This window comes from Rhineura floridana, chromosome 2 (genome assembly GCF_030035675.1).
Source record: "Rhineura floridana isolate rRhiFlo1 chromosome 2, rRhiFlo1.hap2, whole genome shotgun sequence".
NCBI lineage: Eukaryota > Metazoa > Chordata > Lepidosauria > Squamata > Rhineuridae > Rhineura > Rhineura floridana.
In genome coordinates, this window is record NC_084481.1 from 88946879 (window position 1) to 88969058 (window position 22180).

The 22180-nt window shown below is 41.7% G+C and overlaps 1 protein-coding gene across 1 annotated transcript in view; it reads right to left on the reverse strand.

Moving 5' to 3' along the window:
- Positions 1-20860, reverse strand: part of MARCHF4 (membrane associated ring-CH-type finger 4) — a 179408-nt gene extending 158548 nt beyond the window's left edge. Inside the window, exon 1 of the mRNA XM_061609225.1 lies at positions 20354-20860. Coding sequence (XP_061465209.1) covers positions 20354-20860 — 507 coding nt within the window. The remainder of the gene's footprint in view (positions 1-20353) is intronic.
- Between the last annotated feature and the right edge of the window lie 1320 nt (positions 20861-22180).

Genomic DNA, 22180 nt, shown 5'->3' on the forward strand with positions numbered 1-22180 from the left:
TTACAGTGGTTCTGCTCTTACCTTCAGGGTCACATCTAGAGAGCAACACTGGGTGAGTGTTCCTCGGCCCCTTGACACTTTGCTATGGGGTTCTGCAGGGTACTATTCTCTCCGCAGTGCTATTCAATATCTATATGAAGCTGTTGGGAGCAGTCATTAGGAGTTTTGGAGTCAGCAATATGCTGATGACACACAGCTCTTTTCCTCCATAACATCTGAATCAGGAGAGACTGTGAATGATCTGGATCAGTGTCTGAATGATGTAGTGGACTGGATGAGGGCCAGTAAACTGTGATTGAATCCTGGGAAGGCTGAGGCTCTTTGGGTAGGTGGTTCCCATGTCCGGGAGATAGGCAGGGTACATGTTCTGGATGGGGTTGTGCTCCTTCTGAAGGATCAGGTCCATAGCTAGGGGTACTCCTGCATTCATAATTGTCACTAGAGGCCCAAGTATCCTCTGTGACTAGGAGTGCCTTTTACCAGCTCTGTCTGGTTTGTTAGCAAAGGCTCTTTCTGTATAGGGATAGCCTGACCTCTGTAGTCCATGCATTGGTAACCTCGAGGCTGGATTACTGCAATGCGCTCTGTGTGAGGTTGCCCTTGGCCTTGGTTCGGAAGCTCCAGCTGGTGCAAACTGCGGTGGCCAGATTGCTGATGGGAGCATATGGCTAGCTACATGTGATACCACTGCACTGGTTGCCCATCCATTACCGAGCCAGGTTCAACGTCCTTGTATTAATTTACAAAGTCCTGAACAACTTGGGTCCAGGGTAATTTAGGGACTGCCTGAACCCTTACATCCCAGCTGGATCACTGAGATCATGTGCAGGAGTGGCTTTGGTCATCCCCCAAGTTGGTGAGGCTCATTTAACATTGATATGAAATCCAGCCTTCAGTGTCATTGGGCCAGTTCTCTGAATGCTCTGCCAACAGAGATCCAGCAGGCACCTTCTGTTTTAACTTTAAGTGCATGCTGAAAACCTCTCTGTCTGCAAGTTTTATGCAGGCAATTAAGAAGATGCTTATTACAATGTTTCTTATTGTTATTTTTAATGTGTTGTAAACTGCTTTGATATTTTTAATGAAATAGTGGTATACAAATATTTTTAAAAATAAAAAATAAACCACAAGGTTTTTTGCCTATTCATGAATTATAGAGTAAGTAAATATCCCCTTCCATCCTCAAGGCCCAAGAATTTTAATATGCATAACCATGCTATCCTATCATGTAGAAAGAGCAGATGGTCCTCTCTAACGGGGGAGGGAGGCGCTTGGTGATGCCTGACAAATAATCTAAAATAATAAATAGCTTATCAGAGGGGTGGGGGTGTGGGAGGTGTATTGGCAAACAGTTTGGATTTTGCTGTGCCCAGAATGAATTAGATTTAAGAGGTTGATCTGGTGCTGCTGCAGGGCTGTCACCATTCATATGTTTGCTGCTGGTGTCTCCTAAAACCAGTACATTTGTAAATGATTGTATTATATTTCAATAATACTGGGTCTCCAATTCTCTCTCATCCATGGGAAACTAGATGGATTAATGCTGCTTCAAAATTAATGATGCTTATGTGTTTTCTGTATACAATGTTTTCACGTACATTATTACATTAATCTTTGCAACAACCCTATATAGGAGGCTGGTGCAGTTCTGTATACTCATTCTCCAAGTATGGATCCTAATGTAACTAATACTGCATCATGCACATACAACTGGAAGATATCTACAAGCTTGAGCGAATCCCAAAGTTTGCATATGTACAAAGAAAAAGAAAAACCCTAAAAGGGAGGGGGAGTCCTTACAACACTGTAATAGGGATTGAGAATGCTTAGTGGACACAGAATGCCAAGTGAAAGTGGGGGGAAATTGGTGAGGCAATGGGAGAGGGAACTTGTATGCAGTATCCTGGAAGAAGGCCTGGCTGACTGCTACCCAGCATTGCATTGCAATGTTTTATTACAGGTCCCACTTGCTATTCCCAAACTACAGGTGAGGATTTGAAGTTGGGAGAATAACAGCATACCTAAGGACACCTTATGAGTTTGTGGTTCAGGTGAGATTTATACCAGGGACTTCACAGCTCTTCCACTCAGGGAAAGGAAGCACAAAGCAACACTGTTTTCACCTAAAGGGGCAGTCAAAATGCTTCCATTTTTTAATACCCTTTGCCCCCAACTTGAGTTTTTAACTGAAACCATCGGCTTATGCATAAAAGCAACACACATGCGCACGTGCGCGCGCACACACACACACAGAGCGAGCTTAAGGTACAGATAAGCCAATCACTTGCAGGCTGTCATGTCTCGAACGATTATAAAATTTAAACTGAAAATCCTTGCAGCATTTTTGGCTTTCTTTACTTGTGACATTTTAAAAAAATCCTCGTGAAGACAGATTAGAGGGAGAGACATAGAGAATAACCTTATTTAGGCTTGTTTGTAAAGAAAACAGGATTTTTATGGAACTTGATAGTGTGTTGTATGGCTAAAGAGTTTCTGCCTGAAAGTTTGCATTTCCAATCAAGCATGGTTTTACACAGAGCTTGGAAGTAATTAATTATTAATTACTTGTAATTAATTACTGAGGAACAAGTGGGCAATTCCTTTACATTTTGATTGTAATAGAACTAGGAGTAATTTTATTACTTTTGTGGAGTAATTGTAATGTCTCCAGCATTACTTTTGGGCATTACTTGGGGGGGGAAGCAGGGGAAGTCTTCTGCTCCTCTGATTTGTGGATGAAAATCATGTGCCCCAAACTGGGCTTCTGTGCAGCGTCGCTCTCCCCTCATGCTCTGTGGGTGGGTAGGAGGTGACGAGGGAGGAGGTGGAGAGTGAGACGGGTGGAGTGGAGAAAACAATGGATGGTGGTGAAGAATGGAGTGAAGGGAGAAAGGAGCCGGAGGGCAAGAACATGGATAAAGAAGAAGGAATCAGCAGCAGAATGGAGATAAAGAACTGTGGAAGTAAAAGATGACAACGTGAGTGTGTGTGTGAATACTGTGTTTGCACTTGGCACACAAAGTGCCCCCCACCACCCTGTCTGGCTACTGTGCTGCATTTGCAGTATTTTAACTTTTTTGCAACTCACGGGAAAATGTTTGCTTGGGTGAGTGTCCCTTAGTTGGTGGCAGGGCAGGGTCTGGAAGGTGGTTAAGTGAGAGAGATTATGCTTGCTAGCTGAGGGGGGTTGCACTTGGTTTGACGTGCAAAGATCTGAGTAGTGGCCTCTGCCTCCCTCCCCCCCACCTCCCTTACCAGCGGAGAGACCACCATTGCTATCTTATGGATAAAGAAATTATTCTACTACCTCTGTACGTGTGTGTTTATTTTTAATGTTTTAGGCTACTTAGATGCGCAGCAGCCAAGGCCAGCACCCTGTAGTGTTTTTTTTAAGTAACAGAAATGTAATTGTAGTGATTTCTTTTGAGAAAAAGTAATCAGTTACTTTCAGAGCAATTGTAATTGTAATGGTAATTACTACTTTTTTGGGCCATGTAATTGTAACTGTAATTTATTACTTTTAAAAAATAATCTTCCAAGCTCTGGTTTTACAGCATTCTTTAAAATGTCTCTCCCCCCCCATCCCACATTTTGTAAGTGGACAGAGGATGAGGAAGCAGATACATTCGATCTCAGTATGCATATTCTGTTAAAGACACATGTGGAACTCAGAAGCTTGCATATGCCTTCGCCAAGAGAGGCTGCTCCATGTCTGTCTCATGACAACAGGAAAGAAGTACTCATTGGAGCAGCTAATACATTGTATTTATAGTAGAAACAGCCTCAGGGTAAGATATTTCCATGTTACCTTCATTTGCTATAAAACTCATGGGTGACAGCCTTTTTGATTTGTTGTTGATTACAGCCATTGGGAGAGAGTCAGTGTGGCATAGTGGTTAGAGTATTGGACTACAACCTGGGAGACCAGGGTTCAAATCCCCACACAGCCATGAAACTCACTGGGTGACCTTGGGCCAGTCACTGCCTCTCAGCCTCAGAGGGAGGCAATGGTAAACCTCCTCTGAATACCGCTTACCATGAAAACCCTATTCGTAGGGTCACCATGAGTCGGGATTGACTTGAAGGCAGTCCATTTCCATTTCATAGCCACAGGGTAAAAAGAAACTGCTGCCTTTTGTATCATGTGGACATTACCAGTAAAATGTTCTACAAACACAGGATACTCTACGTATATGCTCATATTAATATGCAGTCATTTATGCTCTGTTCTAACCATGAATTGAAACATAACCAGCTGCACCTTCATCATTCTGCCCATGCACTGATTTCAAGGTCAGTGAGGTTGGGGGGACTATAAGTGATCAGGCGTTCTCTGTGGTGGCCCTACAGGGTTGGAATGCTCTCCCTTCAGAGCTGCCTTGTGTTCATGTGCTACAGGGATTTCTGAAAAAAGATCTTTCTAGGCATGACATTGTTTTATTATTATATAATCGCCTTTGCCATCCTGATTCCCTCCAGTTGTTTGGGACTACAACTCCCATCAGCCCTAGCCAGCATAGTGGCAGTTCAAAGCAGCTGGGGAGCATCACATTGGCTACGGCTGTTATATGGGCCACATTATTAATACTGTGTTCCTGTGGTTTTTAGTGGCTTGTTTATAGATAGTCTATATTGTTCAACCATTGAATAAGCACCCGTTGTGCTTTTTTTTTTTTTTAATGCTGTAAGCCACTTTGGATTAGCTTGCTCAGAATTGCAGCTGAAAGAGACCATTAAGCATAATGACACCAGAATAACCTCTACTATTCTATGATTCTATGGGTTGGACTCGATGGCCTTGTAGGCCCCTTCCAACTCTATGCATCTATGATTCTAACTACTCACAGTGCAACTCTGTGCATGTTCTCTTGGGTGTAAGTAGGTCGGGGCTAAAGCATCATTTGAGGGCCCCAATACATAGTTGCAGCCAAAGCCCTGTCCTACACACAAACTACCATCTCATCCCATATCATCAGTCATGAAAAAAAAGTTCCTATATTCTGAAATTAAATTGTCTACATGCTAGAAATTACAACATGGCCTACACCAGGCCTTTTCCACCATGCTCCAAAACATTGTCCCTTCTGCTATCTTTGTTTAATGAATAGGTTTGTATGTTTTTTCCTGTTGAGGGCCCATTCCCTTGGAGGTAACTTTTTAGGGTCCACATGACAGTAGCACTTATAAACAACTTAATATTTTAAAAATCTCTAAGTGTGCAACATAAAAGCAATAGACAGTATAATTAAAACAAAAATGTGGTGTAAAACAATAATATAAAGGCATATAAAAACAAGAAAGAACATAGGAACAGCCTGCTGGATCAGGCCGTTGGCCATTTGGTCCAGCATCTTGTTCTCACAGAGGCCAACGAGTCGCCCATGGGAAACCCACAAGCAGTACATGAGTGCAAAGGACACTCTCCGCTCCTGCACTTTCCAGCAACTGGTATTTTGAATCATACTCCCTCAGCCTATGGAGGCCAAGTGTAGCCATCATGCTAGCAGCCACTGAAAGACTTTTTCTCCATGAATTTGTCTAATCCTCTTTTAAATCCATCCAAGTTGGTGGACATCACTGCTTCTTGTGGGAGGGAATTCCATAGTTGAACTATGCTCTGCATTAAGAAGTACTTTCTTTTGTCTGTCCTGATGTTACACTGAAGTTTGAATTAAAAACTTTCCTGTACCTATAGAAATGCTGACAACACGTTAGAAAGATGACAATGATCTTTGGTAAGTTGGCAACATGAGGCCATTGACCATTTGCTAGAAGTCAGCAAAACTGTGAAGAATACAATGAGTGATTTAGACGTTGCAATTTGCTTATCTTGTAGCTACAGTGCAAAAGTACAGAGCATGACTAACCCCCACCTTCGGAATTTGTGTGTACTGCCAACTTCTTGGAACCAAAGTGTATAACTGCCTGTAAAATCATGTATGCTTCAGATCTCATAGACTGACACGAGTCACTGTGAGATCTCCGCTTTGCAAAATGTATAATAAAAGGCCTTGGTTGGCTATTCTGAGTCTCTGTTGTTTGAGTGATTGGGTTTTCTCAACCAGCAGGAAACGAACCTGAAATTCTAGTGTAACAGTTTTGGCGTCCCTGGGTGGACCTTCTTCTGGTTAACCTTGCGAGTGCTTGGGCCGCGCCGGAGAACTAGGGTAAAAGCGCTTCAGGTCGTTTTGACCTGTCCCTAGGGCCGGGCAGACGGAGAGCAAGCACTACGTGAGTATTAATCGAGGGCTCCCATAAAGACTCAGATGAACCAACGCTCATTATTTTCCCCTGTTAGAAGCATTACCAATGTATGTGGGAGAGGGAGGTGTGGATGACGGCCTGCTGAAAAGCTCAAGGGATCCTGGGGAATGTGGAAACTCCCAATTAACTCTGAGTGGTGAACACAAGATGAGTTAGATTTTTCTTAGGGAAACAGGTGAAAAACCCGGAAATTGAGAGCAGGCGTCGCGAAGAAGAAAAAGGATGGTTGGGCATAAGATGTGGAATGAATTCGGTTGTTTGGCTCCTGTATGTGTAGTATTTTCCAGGGAAGTGAGAATGATTTTGTTTAAACAGACGTGTATGAATTAAGTACTCATGTGTGAACGTGTGAAGGTTTCCCTGAGTGTCTGTGGGAATGGTAGAAGGGAAAAGTTTCCTCCCTGTATTGTCACTTCCTAAAATATGTTGTTGTTGTTTTTCTTGCTGCGTGGATCGGCTGTGCCGTTCAGGTGTTCTATTTTTGTTTGATGCCCTTGTTTGGTACAAGATTCAAAGAATTTAATTTGCGTTTAGTAATCTTTTAAGTTGGTATGAAGAGATTTGCTTTGTTCATTTAAAGCAAAACTTGAAGAGAAGAAAAGGAACAAGAGATATTTGCCAGACTTTCATGCCCTCCTTGGTAGGAGAAGAAGAGGGGGGGAAAGTATTTTAAAACCGAGGCTTGAAGGTAGAAAAAGGAGGGAGGCTGAGGAACACCAGAGCTCCCACACATGTACTATGCTCTCAAGGAATGCATGAAAAGCTGCAGGGAGAGCCGAGGAGACTCTGGGTCTCGGTGTAAAACCTTGAGACCAAGAGATTTCTTCCTGGTTTTGGATTAGAGCTCTTCCACATAGCTTTGGCTGTATACAACTGCTCATTCTGGGCACAGGATAGGTAATCTTATTTGCCTTTCACCTCTTATAGTAATAAGGTCCTTTGCTTTTTTAACTTTAAGGTTATGAATGAGTCAGGATGTTAATGATAGATGCTGTCATGCACCCAAGTAATTTTGTGGTGCTTTCTTGCTCTTTCTCCTAGGTTTTGCTTTATTTTGTTTTGGACCTGCATTTCTTGGGTTGAATATATGCACCATTTGAGCAAATTTCAGGGCAAAAGCGTTTGTTTTGTCTCTAGCAAGAGATCCCTTCCTCTTAAGAAGGTGTGTTTCATGGCATTTGAAGGTGGCTCATGCTTGAATTTATTTTGATGCACTGTTGTATTTTCTGCATTTGACTTTTTGTGTTGGAGATTTTTAAGCTATGGCAAAAGTGCTGCAGCTGTCTGGAGACTTATAATGCAAGAAAAGTCAGGACTCAGGTAGAGGAAGCCTTTGAAATAGAGCGCCTCCATTTGACTGAGGCTGAAGAAAGGGAGTATAGAGAAATGGTTCTGGAAGTTTTGAACTTCCTTAAAGCAGGCAAAAGCATAGTGACATCACCCCTTTAAAGATTTAGGCATACAGGATGTAGACATAAGGTCTTGAGATACATAGAAAGACAGTGAACAGGTTCAAAAGTCAGTTTGTGATGGATAAGGAATGTTTTGAGCAAATTAGTGAGTTGTTTTTAAGGGAGAAGAAGAAAAAATAATGTTAAGAGTTTTTTCCCTCTGATCTAGTACGGGGTTTAGTTCTCACACTGAAGCTCGTCCTCTTGTATGTGTCTATAACCCCTCCTTTTCCCCCCATTTGGTGGGCATGCAGCCAAAAGAGCAAAGCAGCTCTATGCAACTTGATATAATTTGTTATATCTTTTGTATGCATTTGTAAATGATCAAGAAGTTTTTTTATTGTTTGGTTTAAAGTATAAGTATATTTTGGTAATTTAAGAAAGTTTCATAAAGCTGTTTTCTCCAATCTGTGTAAGAACATTCTTTTCCAAAGGAACAATCTCTTGCTGGCAAACAGCCTTTGAATCAAAACAAGACTCAAAGTATAGAGCTTCTAGCTTCAGGAAGAGTCTATCCAGACCTTTAATTTACTTTGAAAATTAATATAATTAGGCTTCCAAAATAACAGCTGGTTTCTGATACCATCTGTATGCAAATGGATAAGTTGCAAAGCTCTGATTCCAACAGGGAGTTGCTTTCTTAATTGTCACACTTTGTGTGTACAAAATTTTGGCACTGATGTAAATGTGTTATTGCATGCAGTCCTTGATAAGTTGAGTAACAAGGAACTCAGAGCAGTTGATCTGCAAACAGGGTGTTCACTGGTGAAAATTCCCTAACATGGTACAAATGGAAGCACAAAATTGGGGAATGGAATTTTAGATTCAAATGCATTACACAAAAAGATGCTTGTAGAACTAAGTATTTTCTTTGGGCCTCATTGAAGGTACAAGTTTTGTAGTCAAGCAGTGGAAGGACAAACTGCTTGATGTGTTTTCTCCCTCCAGTCCTAGTTGTGTGCATGCATCCTAATTCAGGACTTCATTGCCCAGGATGTACAGTAATATGGTATTCTTCAATGGGCACAGTTTAAAAGGGTGTGATATGCATATTTTGTTTTAATCATGCTAATTCTTTTCAGCCAAGTCATGACCAACGAGAAGAATTTGGGAAATTGTAAAAGGCCTTCCTCTCTGGGGCTCCTTTTCCTGTTTCTCCCAGTATTTTTGTATCTTTCTAACAACCTCTGCATATGATCAGAAGCTAGGGAAACATGTTGTGTGTCTGTCTGTCAGAAACCTTTCTAAATTGTATCTTTTTCACTACTAATGGCCTGTATACAAGGCTGCAAAAGGTGTAAATATAAAGGTGCATGAGGGTTTTACCCTCCTTTTCTTTTAGTAGAGATCTGTTTCTAAATGTTGAAGGCCAAGATGTACAGATGTGTACAATAATAATGATGTGGAAAAACAACATTACAACTTAGTGTTTGGCTATCTATGTGAGAACATGCATGAATCATACACATGTTTCCATGCCTCATTCAAATAATGGGTGATTCTATATTGGGTCTTATAATGTGAGAGAATGTTACAGATGCCATATAAAAGAGTGTTTGAAATAGGGTTTGTCTTTAATTATGACCAAATGGATATGTAAATCTCTGAGGCTAAAGAAAAAGGTCCTCAGGGAAAGATATCAAGGTTATTTTTTATTTATATTGTGCATTGTATTATATTTCATGAACTTTATGAATAGCATTGTAAGCAGTTAAGGCAAAGAAACACAGATGCCTTTTCAACTATTGGACCCTGATGCTTTGTTTTCTTCAGAAAGACTGTTTTTAAAGGATTTGATGAATTCCCACCCCGACATGCCAGTGGGAGAAAAGGCATTTCTAAAAGTCACATGGGGGAAGGTGGGTTCTGAGAAATACAGTCTTCGTACTTTTTCCTTCCAGAAAGAAAGCTGCTGCAATAAACTGTTTTTCCCATCATTTGAATTTCTGATTAGCATTAGCAACCCACAGACTGATCAATTAAACTGACTATCTGATTTTTTGAAGATGAATTTTGTACAAACCTGCAGTGTATTTTAAGGCCATAATACTTGTTTTATTTCAATTGTAATGTTGAATGTAATCATTTATGCATTGTGATTATGTTGTTATTGATAAGTGTTATATACAACCTATGCCAAGATATATCAATGGATGCTTTTGTGGTATTGAGGAAATAGCAGGATGTGATTTTTCATTTAAAGTCCCTGTATGGACCATCCAGAGAATAGATCTGTTTCAACACCTCAAACCCATTGCATTAGGTTACGGCCTAGTTGATTTCTAGAAGTTACTTTCTCATCCTATGTTACAGAAACAATTAGAGGCAGTTAAACAAATGAGAGAACAAGCTACACGTCAGATAGCACATGATTGCTATATAGACATTTACATTATAGATAGAGACACACAGATGGTGGAATTTTCTCTTTGGTTGGGGGTGAAGACGTCAAAGGAGGTTTAATTCTTATAGTGCACCCCATTGTGGTGATTCTGATATTTTAATTCTAGTCTTTGTCTTAATGGCCCTTGTAAAATGGATTTAAACTCAAAAGGCACAGTGACACCACTGGAAGTCAGCATTGGAGTCTGGGGGCAAGACAGTGGCTGAGAGGTGAAAGAACATCTGTATGATGCCCTTCGCCGGGGGAAGTGTAATAGCTTGGCTAACTCTATTTTGGTTCAAGTGGAATCTAGGAGGTGCAAGGCCAAGAGCTATAGCTTCCACCCCAACTCTCACATATACCCCCGCTTGATAATATGACTGGTAATGCGTTCCAGAGGTTTTGTGCAAAGGAAAACAAGGGCAGAAATTAAGATACAAAATTAAAGCTACAGCATAAATATTCTGCATAATTGTTATTTTGTCCTTTGGCAAATTTCCCTCACCTACAGTGAATTCCATTATTCGTTAGAAAGAACCCTAGTTGTCTTTAATGCCAATTAAAAGCATACCTGCAGATACACACGCACGCATATGAAGTTTTCTGGCCTGAATTAATGGAAAAAGCATTCAGGACAGTGAAACCTTCTTGTGTTAGAAAACCTAGGGAAGTTAGCCATTTAAGCTAAAAGGTGGTTCAAGCATTTAGTGTAACAGAGTTCTCTACAAGAGGAAATTAACGGTTTCCCTGCCCTAAATGCTTTTGGGGGAGGACTGTTACACTGAAGTTTGAATTAAAAACTTTCCTGTACCTATAGAAATGCTGACAACACGTTAGAAAGATGACAATGATCTTTGGTAAGTTGGCAACATGAGGCCATTGACCATTTGCTAGAAGTCAGCAAAACTGTGAAGAATACAATGAGAGATTTAGACGTTGCAATTTGCTTATCTTGTAGCTACAGTGCAAAAGTACAGAGCATGACTAACCCCCACCTTCAGAATTTGTGTGTACTGCCAACTTCTTGGAACCAAAGTGTATAACTGCCTGTAAAATCATGTATGCGTCAGATCTCATAGACTGACACGAGTCACTGTGAGATCTCCGCTTTGCAAAACGTATAATAAAAGGGCCTTGGTTGGCTATTCTGAGTCTCTGTTGTTTGAGTGATTGGGTTTTCTCAACCAGCAGGAAATGAACCTGAAATTCTAGTGTAACACTGAATCTTCCAATCTCCAGCTTCATTGGATGCCCACAAGTTCTAGTATTATGTGAGAGGAAGAAAAGCTTTTCTGTATCCACTTCCTCTATGCCATGCATAATTTTATACACTTTTATTATGTCACCTCTGACTCACTTTTTCTCTACACTAAAAAGCCCCAAATGCTGCAACCTTTTCACATAGGGGAGTTGATCCATCCCCTTGGTCATTTTGGTTGCCCTTTTCTGAACCTTTTCCAGCTCTACAATATCCTTTTTGAGGTGAGGTGACCAGAACTGTACCCCATATTTAAAATGCAGCATTATATTGGCAGTTTTATTTTCAATACTTTCCCCTAATGATCCCTAGCATGGAATTTGCCACATACTGGTACAGCATCTTCATTGAGCTATCCACTGTATAACCCCAAGGTCTTGTTCCTGGTCAGTTCAGACCGCATGAGCATATATGTGAAATTAAGCTTTTCTTTGCTCTAATATACATAACTTTACACTTGTTTATACTGAATTGCATTTGCCATTTTACTACTCATTCACTCAGTCCTTCTTCTCAGTCTCCTTGTCCTGCTTTAGCACATCTTTGACTCCCTTGTCACCCAAGGGTCCAACTATCTCACTAGCTGGTCTTCAGCTTTGAATGTATTTAAAGAATTTTTGTTGTTGGTTTTTATATTTTTAGCAAGGTGCTCCTCAAATTCCTTTTTACCATCCCTTATTGTCTTCTTGCATTTCTTTTGCCAGAGTATGTGTTTCTTTTTATTCTCGTCATTCAGACAAAACTTCCACTTTTGAAGGAAGCCTTCCTGCCTCTAATGGTTTCTTTGACTCTGCTCATTAACCATGTTGGCATCCTCTAGACCCTGGTGATACCTTTCCTGATCTGTGGTAATCACTACAGTTGAGCTTCTGAAATTGTGTTTTTAAACAACTCCCAAGCATTTTGGAGGATTTGATCCTCTGGACTTTACCTTTCAATTTTCTTTTTGCCAATCCCCTTCATTTTGTGGAAGTTTCCTCTTTTGAAGTCAAATGTGACCATCTTCACTTTTCTTGGCAATTGTCCATCTACATGTATGTTTACTTTAATAGCACTATGGTCACTGTCAGTTGGTTTGACAACATTTACATCTAGCACCAGGCCCCAGCTATTACTTCAGATTAAATCCAAGGTTACCATCCCTCTGGTCATTTCTGGACTGTATTCTAGGGCACAGTCATTTAGGGTATCTTGAAATTTTAATTCTTTGTCATGACTGGAACATGTATGTAGACAGTCTATGCCAGAGTAGTTGGAGTCACCCATTACTACAATATTTCCTAGTTTGGATGTTTTCTCAGTTTCATTTTTCATCTCAAGATCTCCCTCAGCATTTGGTCGGGGGGACAGTAGAATGTCTCCAGCACTTAATTACTCTTGAGACACCATATCACCACCCACAATGATTCTGTGGAGGAGTCTGCTTCTTTTGGGGTTTCTAGCTTGCTGGATTCAGTGTCCTTTTTTACATATAGAGTAAAATACGACCTCCAACACCTCCTTCCCTATCCTTCTGATATAGTTTATATCCAGGGATAACAGTGTCCCACTGGTTTTCTCCATTCCACCAGGTTTCCGTTATGCTGACTATATCAATGCTGTCCTCTAAGACCAAGTACTCTAGTTCTCCCATCATGGCTTGGAGGCTTCTAGCATTAGCATATAGACACCCGTATATAGTCTCTCTCTTCAAATATCTTAGGCACTTTTCATTTGGTCTGTAGCATTTTTGCCTCTCTGGATTGCTATCTGTTGCCTCTACACTCACAGTGCCTAGTTCTGGGCCTACCCCATTTAAAATGTCATCATCTTTTAGTCTTTATCCCAGTGGGAACATTTGTTCTGAACCGGACTCTCCTCAGGTCCTGTCAGCTTTTCCCATCAATCCATTTAAAAGCTGCTCTTCTACCTTTTCGATTTCAAGTGCCAGCAGTCTGGTTCCATCCCAGTTCAAGTGGAGCCCATCCTTTTTGTACAGACCTGGCTTGTCCCAAAATGTTCCGCAGTGCCTAACAAATCCAGACCTCTCCTCCTGACACCATCATCTCATCCAAACATTGAGACTACAAAGCTATGCCTGCCTGGGCCTGCATAATTGTTCACCCCAACACCCATTCCTGATACAGGCAATGCGGGGCTTATATAGGCCTACCCCAAATTCCTGTGGTGTGAGTGTGCACACCTTGTGTGCTGTGTGTGCATGCCTGTCATCACCCAAGATGGCAGTGGGGGCGTCAGCCATTTAGGGACGCCCCCACTGCCATTTTGGTTGATGGCAGGCATGCAAGTGCATTGCATGGGGTGTGCTTACTGACATGCTAATATGACAGGTACATGAGGCAGGCAGGCTTATTTAAGCCCATGCTGCCTGTAGTGGGGGGTGCCTGGGAGCTCCTGGTCCACAATTTTGGCAGACATGCATAGGATTGTGCTGTAATTATCTTAAAGCTCCGGTGTTCTCTAAAACAGACTATTTGCTTTAACACTGATTGCATTTTCTGCATACACACACCAAAAGACACGGTTGATAGATTTCATCTTTCCTGGACTACTGCAGAAAGATAAACAGTTTGTGTACCTCTGTAAAGATGAATTATGCAAGATAAACAAGAGGAATAATTGCATGTATCTTCCAAAGCGTGGCTTTCTTAAAGTGTAAAAAAGAAATAAAATTTTGTGAGGAGGTATAATTTTTCTGATGGCGGGAAAAAAGGTGTATTTAAACAAAGAGGGGGGGTTGTTTTTAAATCATCTTAAGGCATTTTGCTAAAACCATCAATTACAGAAGCTGTCAACAAAGACTGTGTCTCAGGGGTAATTTATCCTCTGGCTAACTGTCTGATCCTGCCAATCAGCACTCTGGTTGTGTGCACAGGTACAGGAGGAACACTAAGCAGGTACCAGGAACATAGGACTCTGCCTTATGCTGAATAGGATCATTGGCACAGCTAGCTCCGTATCATCTACACAGACTGGCTCAGTATCATCTGTGAAGTAGCTCTCCAGGATTTCACTGTTCCAGCCCTACCTGGAGTCACCAGGGATTGAACCTGGGACCTTCTGTACTACCATTGAGGTATGGACTCTTCAGCACTAGGTCCTAGCCCCAGGACAGCAACCGCTGCCTCTGGCGCTCCCACCCAGGGCCCTGCATGCCATAGCTGTGCTTTTATGTGATATCTTCTAAGAGATTTGTGACTTGCCAATACCACAGAGTCTTTTACAAATGTGTGCTGGTGTCAGGTCTGGTGTCAGCTGTCAGAGGGGAGCCAGCAGCTGAGCCAGGAGTCAGAGCCAAAGAGCATCCTAGAGCCTAGAAGGCAGTTTTTTCAGCAGGTGAATTCTCAGCCCAAACAGGAAGCCTTTAATAGCTCTTTCTATCTAGAAGAGCTTTCAATGATCAACGAAGGTGGATGAGACCAGTCCAGAGTCTGACAATGTTGAATTGCCCAGAGTGATGCTCCAAACTGCAAATGGGGCAGCTGCCAGAGAGCTGTTTCCAGCTATAGCACTGATATATACTGACAGCTGGTCAAAACAAATAATGGGCAATAATTACTGTACTTTTTCTAGGAAGCAGGGCAGATCCAGTCAATTGTATCTCACTTCCAAGGCACTGCCTTGCTTCTCTGGTTGCAATATTACTCAGAGACTGACATGCTGAAAAAGGAATCCACTGAAACTTCTAAGCTAATGTACTAAGGACTACAAGTGATACTCAGAATGTTCAAATCTTATTATTTTATCCTATTCTTTCTCTAAGGAACTCAGGATGGTGTGCATGCAGATTTCTTAACCTGTTTATGTGTTGCCCCCATAACAACCCTGTGAGGTAAGATAAGCTGACAGTGAATGAATGGCCTTAGGTCACTCAGTGAATGCCATAGCTGAGTGGACATTTGAACCTGCATCTCCTTGGTCCAGCAACACAGTACATCCACTACACCTCCCTGACTCTTCCTGTATTTTCTGGAGTCAACACTGATGAGGTAGCATCACAGTGACTGTGATGTCTGTCCTCTGTTGCTCAGTTTCCTTGCCCAGTTCCCCTCTTCTTTCCAAGGAACCTCAGGCTTGATCTTGGCTCAGCTCCTGTTTCCATAGGAATCTGCCTTATACCAGGTCAGCCTATTTGCCCATCTAGCCCAGTATTGCCTATTCTGGCTGGTAGTAGCTCCCTGGGTTCTCAGGCAGAAGGTTTTCCTATCACCTACTATCAGATCTTTTTTTACCTGGTGATATGAGGGATTGAACCTGGGACCTTCTTCATGCAGAACATGCATTCTGCTAGTGAGTTATGGGGTCCCCTCCAAATGTCCTTTTTATTGTTCAGTCATGGTGATTTGGGCTTATGATGGTATCAGGGCAGTTATGTGATCCCATTTTCAATACTACTTGTGCCTGCAAAGGTTTCAGGGCAGTTATACTACTACATTTCCAGCCTGTGCATGTCCCATAATGTCCTGCTGAAATCCTGAAGCTTTTTATACCATGCATGTTCCGGTTAATTTTTTTGTCCCACATTTGTTGTACTATAAATGCAAGAGTGCCCCCCCCCCGACAGCAATAATGCAGAAACATAGGGGAAGCATTGCAGAACAGCTTATAAAATTGAATGATGTGTGGACAATCCAGTATAAATCCACCACACTATTATTGCATCAGTGACATGTTGCAGAATGCAGAAAAACATCAGTCTGGAGGGGCCAGAATGACCCACATTCCTTCATGTTAAAGCCTATGTATAGACCCTGCAAAGCCCTCCCAAGTGTGACCAGGCGTTCAGATACTCAGATTTTGGCTCTGGCCACTTCAGTTTTTCCAGATACCATTCCCATGCCTGAACAAAGTTAAGCCATGCAGGATCCCTTCAGTTTCCATTCCCCATTCTGAAGCTCTTTACTAAGCTATGTTCTGGATACTACATGAACATCAGCTCCCTTCACTGCCCCTCCTAGGTACTGAACTTTTCTATTGTACTTATTTGGCCTCAAAACATGCTCCATCCCATGCCATTACATTAGACTCAAGGCACTACTAAAATGCTGCCTCCTTCTTTCATCCTAGGGAGACGGTGACCACAACATTTAGACTCATAGGATAACATCAGCTCTAGGCTCCATACTGTGAAGAAGGAGAAACTGCTGCAAATCCTGATTTTTATTAATTTTATATACAACTTCACAAACTCCAGGCAAAGAAGTCATCTCCTATAAAAATCTGCATGAGCAGCCTTTTACATGAAACATAAGCAGGATAACCCCTGGCAAGTAAAGGCTAATTTCATGAGTTTGGGATGCTGAATGGAATCTTTACTACCAAAAACTACATATGCTGTGCTAAGGATGGGGTTTGCCCATGGTACTAACAACCCAGTTAAGATAAAGCATTTTCACTCAAACCAACTCTCATTCCAGTAAAAGGGCAGGATAGTGGCTGGGGTACTAAAGAGGTCTTTCAGCAGATTCTGAATCTCTTTGATAAAGGTGTAATTCCATCCCCTCTCCCAGTACTGGTATTCTGCCTAGTTGATGCAGTCCCTGTGCATTCTGTGTGCAGAATTGTAGTTAAGCTTTGTCAGTTGTTTTAACGTGTTATGTATTATCCTGTATCCTTCTTATATTTGTATTTGCTGGAGAAAAAGTATTTTTGTCCTCCATATAAGGTTGTGCCTATATTAGCGTAGATCTGCAGTTTGGTATTAGTAGCCAATTGTGCAGTTGATCTGCACTGAGCCACTGGTTTGTTGCATGATGTACAAATTAGTTGGTCCCCCGGGTGTGCATCAGTGGGCAAATGAGCCCATAAAGTCTGGGTGACAGAAGTGTAATGATAAGAGTGCTTGCTATATGGGTGCCTGCATCAGGTCAGGTCAGGTACCAGTTCTGGGTGACACACTGCATCCATCAACCTTTCCTGCAACGTTGGATTTATGCCTGCAAATAGTGCAGGTAAGGCTTTAATCTCTAGTAGATGTATGCATGGAATATTGTTTTACACCTGCTTTATTTACTATAAGAACATAAGAAAAGGCTGCTGAATCAGACCAGTGGCCCATCTAGTCCAGCATCCTGTTCTCACAATGGCCAAGCAGACGCCCATGGGAAGCCTGCAAGTAGGACCTGAGTGCAAGAGCACTCTTCCCTCCTGCAGCTTCCAGCAACTGGTTTTCAGAAGCATACTGCCTCTGACTATGGTGGCAGAGGACAGTCATCATGGCTAATAGCCATTGATAGCCTCCATGGATTTGTCTAATCCTCTTTTAAAGCCATCCAAATTGCCTTCACTGCCTCTTGTGGGAGCAAATTCCATAGTTTAACTATGTTCTGTCTGAAGAAGTACTTTGTTTTGTCTGTCCTGAATCTTCCAACATTCAGCTTCACTGAATGTCCACAAGTTCTAGTGTTATGTAAGAGTTAGAAAAACTTTTCTCTATCCACTTTTTCCATGCCGTGCATAATTTTATACACTTATATCATGTTGCCTGACTCGCCTTTTCTCTAAACAAAAAAGTCCCAAATGCTGCAACCTTTCCTCTTAGGGGAGTTACTCCATTTCTGGAAGAGATGAAAGAACATTTAGTCCTCATCCTCTTACCCATAGACACATGCAGTTACACATACTGTCTGTTGCAAGGCTGAAGCATCCACTCACTACTGCCTTGCAGCTGAAACCTTACAATCAAAACTGCAGTGGGCCGCTATAATCAGAATATAAGACAGCCGTCTGTATACGATTGTGGTTCTAAAACAGTACTGCTTTGACACTGGTATTTCACAGAGCACAAACAACTTTTCAAAGGGCTACTTGCAGAAGCATGTTTCTTGCTCTTCTTTTCAACTGTTACATGGATTTTTAAAAACAGTAGCACCACTATTCTTTCCATAAATCTTTAGCACTGAGTGGGTTTTACCATCCTCAACTTGTTCATCATTTTGATTTGCTGTGGGAAGTTCTATACAGTCACATTTTGCTGACACAAAACTGAGGCTTAATGATCATGATGTCCAAGCTCAGCCCATGAAATATAACAGGCAAATGTAGGACCCTTATTGTCCAAATCCAGGGGACTCCCTGACTCAACAGAGATAAACCTTATATTCTGATAATACACTACAGATACTGCCACTCTAACATCACTTTCCCTTCATAAAAGCTTAAGATAGCATTATTCACTAGCAGGGCTGGAGAATATCTATGTAAAAGCAATGCCCATGATGATACAGCAAGGAATAAAGAGTACCTCAGCTCCAGTAATTTCAATAATACTGAAATGTATACACTGTGCACCAGAATGTGGTCAATGAACACAACCAGATAGAAACTGTTGGAAGTGGGGCAAGAGCAACTCCTGTTTGGGTTCTTTTGTTTGTATTCCAGAAGGAAGATAGAGTTAGAGTCCTCCAGCTGGCTAGGCTTGCCTACGTTTACCTGTGCTCTTCTCTACCTAACTTCCTCTGTTGTAAACTGATATACTCAGGGAAGCTTATCTGCCCCTCCTTTCCTTTGTTTTTTCTTCTTTCCATAACAGAAACCACTCCTGCTCTGAATACAGTGAAATCAAACAGGAGTTGCACAATAACATAGTTACATATGCCTGTAGACTATGTAAGAGAAACTGTATCTAGAATGCAACCTGTGTCACTGATTGTGATGGGTGATCTCTCATGCCAAAAATGAAAGTTTGGAAGTCCAGTTGTACAATATCAATTGCTAATTTTTAACAAACCATTATGTAGTCATGGTTTCTAAATACACTTCTTAGAAAAGTATTTTTCTAAAATCTAATTTCTTTAACTTGTTTGGCTGTTTTGTTTATTTTTGCTTTATTTGTAATCTTTAGATGTTTGGTGATTGAGCCGTGCTGAGATTCAGGGTTTTGATTAAGATGTTCATGCATGTTTTAGCATTTGAAAAGTTAGCCATTCTGAGACAGTGTTGATTAATTAATTAATTGGACACACAGAGATAATTCAGATGCTGAACATTCATCAGGGACAATATTCTCCAACATGTGAAATATCAAGGGGTTGGATGGGTTAGAACAGACCCATTCAAATAAATGGGGATTCAGTCTCATTTATTGGACTAAATCTGGATACAACCCATGGTGTTTGGAAGTTTTTCAATACACCTGAAATGAAATACTATGTAGGAGAAACTGTATAGTCCGCCTTTCTCCAGCAAGCTACAAACCATCAGTTAAACAAAATCTGTGCCCGCTGTTTTGAAAACCAAGGAATAAAACAAAACACCAAATCAGTAGTAAGAAAGCAATAACAGCAAAGTTTAACTCTGCATGACACTTGTCTGTGTTTTGCATCTTAGTATGACATTAGTGACACACAGTTCATGTCCATGAACTTAACGCAGCTCATGAGACTTAATTTCATTCACCACTTCTTTCACTTCTCTGTTGTAGGGAAGTGTAAGCCTTGGTTTGGCATGAACTAGCACAACTGTAATTAAACTCCATCAGTAGAACAACTATGCATGTGGACCTTAATTTGGGGGGTGTTGCGTGTTTTACCTGTACTTTATCTCTGTTACTACTGGTTAGCCAGAGAAGAGGGGAGGATTAGCCCTGGGCCCTTGTGATGCTTTGCGGGTGTTCTCTACTCACCTCTGTCATCTGTGTCTGCACCTGCACCTGTATGCGTTTTGTTCTGGAGCTGCTGTGTTTTATTTTCAAAAGTTACCAAGTTGGAACATTGCACTCCCTGAGTCCTCCTCTCCCTCTTTACTCTCCAAACTTCACTACAGCCAAAAATAAATGGAACACTCTGAGGGGTGGGGGTAAGATGAGTCTTGGTAAACTAATGTCACGGGCCTTTCCAATTTGGACACGTGTGGGGCGGGGAAGTGGGGGAAGTACTCTGTGTGCGTTTGGGGGCAAGGGCAGAGACTTACCTACTTGGCAGTCTCTCTGGCTCTCTCTCTCACACACACATATATACACACACCTAAACAACTGTATGCACTCACGGGCACACTCACCTGCTCTGGGCCCTGAAAGCAGATCCTGCAGAGAGGGGTCCTCATTCCACTATCCAAGCTGCTCCCCAGCGAATACCGATCCTCGGCTTTCCCTTTACACAAGTCCTCGGAGGAGGCGCTGCTCATCATAAGCACGGGCTGCTCTTCCTCTCCAGGATTTCCCCACTCTTCTTCTTGAGGGCTTGTTGCCCCCACTCCTCCGCCTCCGCCACCACCCCCGGCAGCCGGCACTCTCCAAGGTCCCCTTCGCCCTCCATAGAGTGTGGTCAGCGTGTTGTTATTGGAAGCCTGCAAACTCAAGGTTTGGTCTCCACTGTTCATGGGAAGGAGAGGTGGTGGCGAGGGCGGAGGGGGCGCAGGGGGTCTCCGCAGGAGGAAGAACTTCAGGTCATTGAACAACATGCGGCAGCGGCACTTGAGGAGACCCTGATGGCGCAACATCTGTCTGGGGATCAGCAGTCCGTAGCAACAGTACCATAAAACGATCGCGCTGGTTGGTATTAACATGTGCCTTCCCTTTCAGACAGGCACGGGTGGGAAAAATCGGGTCGGCAGGGGGCGCCCAAGAACAAGAGGACTAGATTGTTTAATTTCCGTTTCCCTTTACTTGCTCCTATCCAAACTCACCGATCTCTCTCTCTATAAGATCTTGTTAAATAACAAGTGGAAGCGCAGGAAGATCTTTTGGATATTTCACAGCAAACCCGTTTAAAAACACACATACACAACAAAGTATTCAATTTCCAAGCTCCTCCTCCTGACATCTTTTTTTTCAAATGAATAATCTCACAATTAATTCTTTTAAAAAAACAAAAACGAAATGAAATAATAATGGAAAGAAGCCTTATCCACCCAAAGTGCTGGGTAGGTTAGTTCAGAGAAACAATGTGGTGGGAATTTCTAACAACTGGAAACTCCAAAACAGGAGGAAGTGGGAGAGGAAGGGAAAATTCAGGTCACCAGAAGGTGTGAAGATATATAGATATAGATATAGTTTTTTCAACAGTATTTGGCATGTCAAGTATTTCTCCTTATTACTATTTTTATTTAGTTGGAACGTTTTAAAAATGTGCTTCTGACGGAATATCAGCAGCGCAGATCATTAATAAAATGCAAAATGAGTTCTTGTTGCTATCGTCATCATCATTATTAACAGTAATATCAAAATTGATTTCATTGACAAAAAGATGCACATATTTCTTGGGGGAGAAGGGAAAACACTCCCTCAATGTTAAATCCTCAAAGATTACTTTAAATGGTACTTTATTAAAATATTCTCAATAGAAAGGTTGAAACAGAACAGAAAGTTCTGAAAGGAAGTGAGTATTAAATGAGGTTATTTTTTTATAAACAAATTCAGTGGATTTTGTTTTCCCTCTCCCGTTCTAGGAACTGTCTGGACCACACACACAAGCATTTTTTAAAAGGAGGGGTTATTGAGGAGGGAACGTGGATCTCAGTTATTCCTCAAATTGTTTTCCTCCTAGACTTTGCAAAAAAAAAAATAATCCGTAGAAATCGGTTCTATCTTTTTTGATTAAGAGAACGTGGATCTTACATTGTCACGTTTCCTTTCCCCTTTCACAAAACAGGGACGTCATCATCAAACGCATTGACAGCCTGTACAGACCATTGTGGCTGAAGCGGAAGAAAAGGTGCGTTCAGCAGATGCAGGGATCTCCTTTTGATGCATACGGCTCCTTCCTTTTCGCCACTACAACCATCTCCAGGTTCATCTTCCTCTTCCCCTGTCCTATTTCTCTGACGGTTGTTTTCGCTCAATGGCATTGACGCTCAACCATTGCAAGCCTTTAAAAGAAAAGGAGG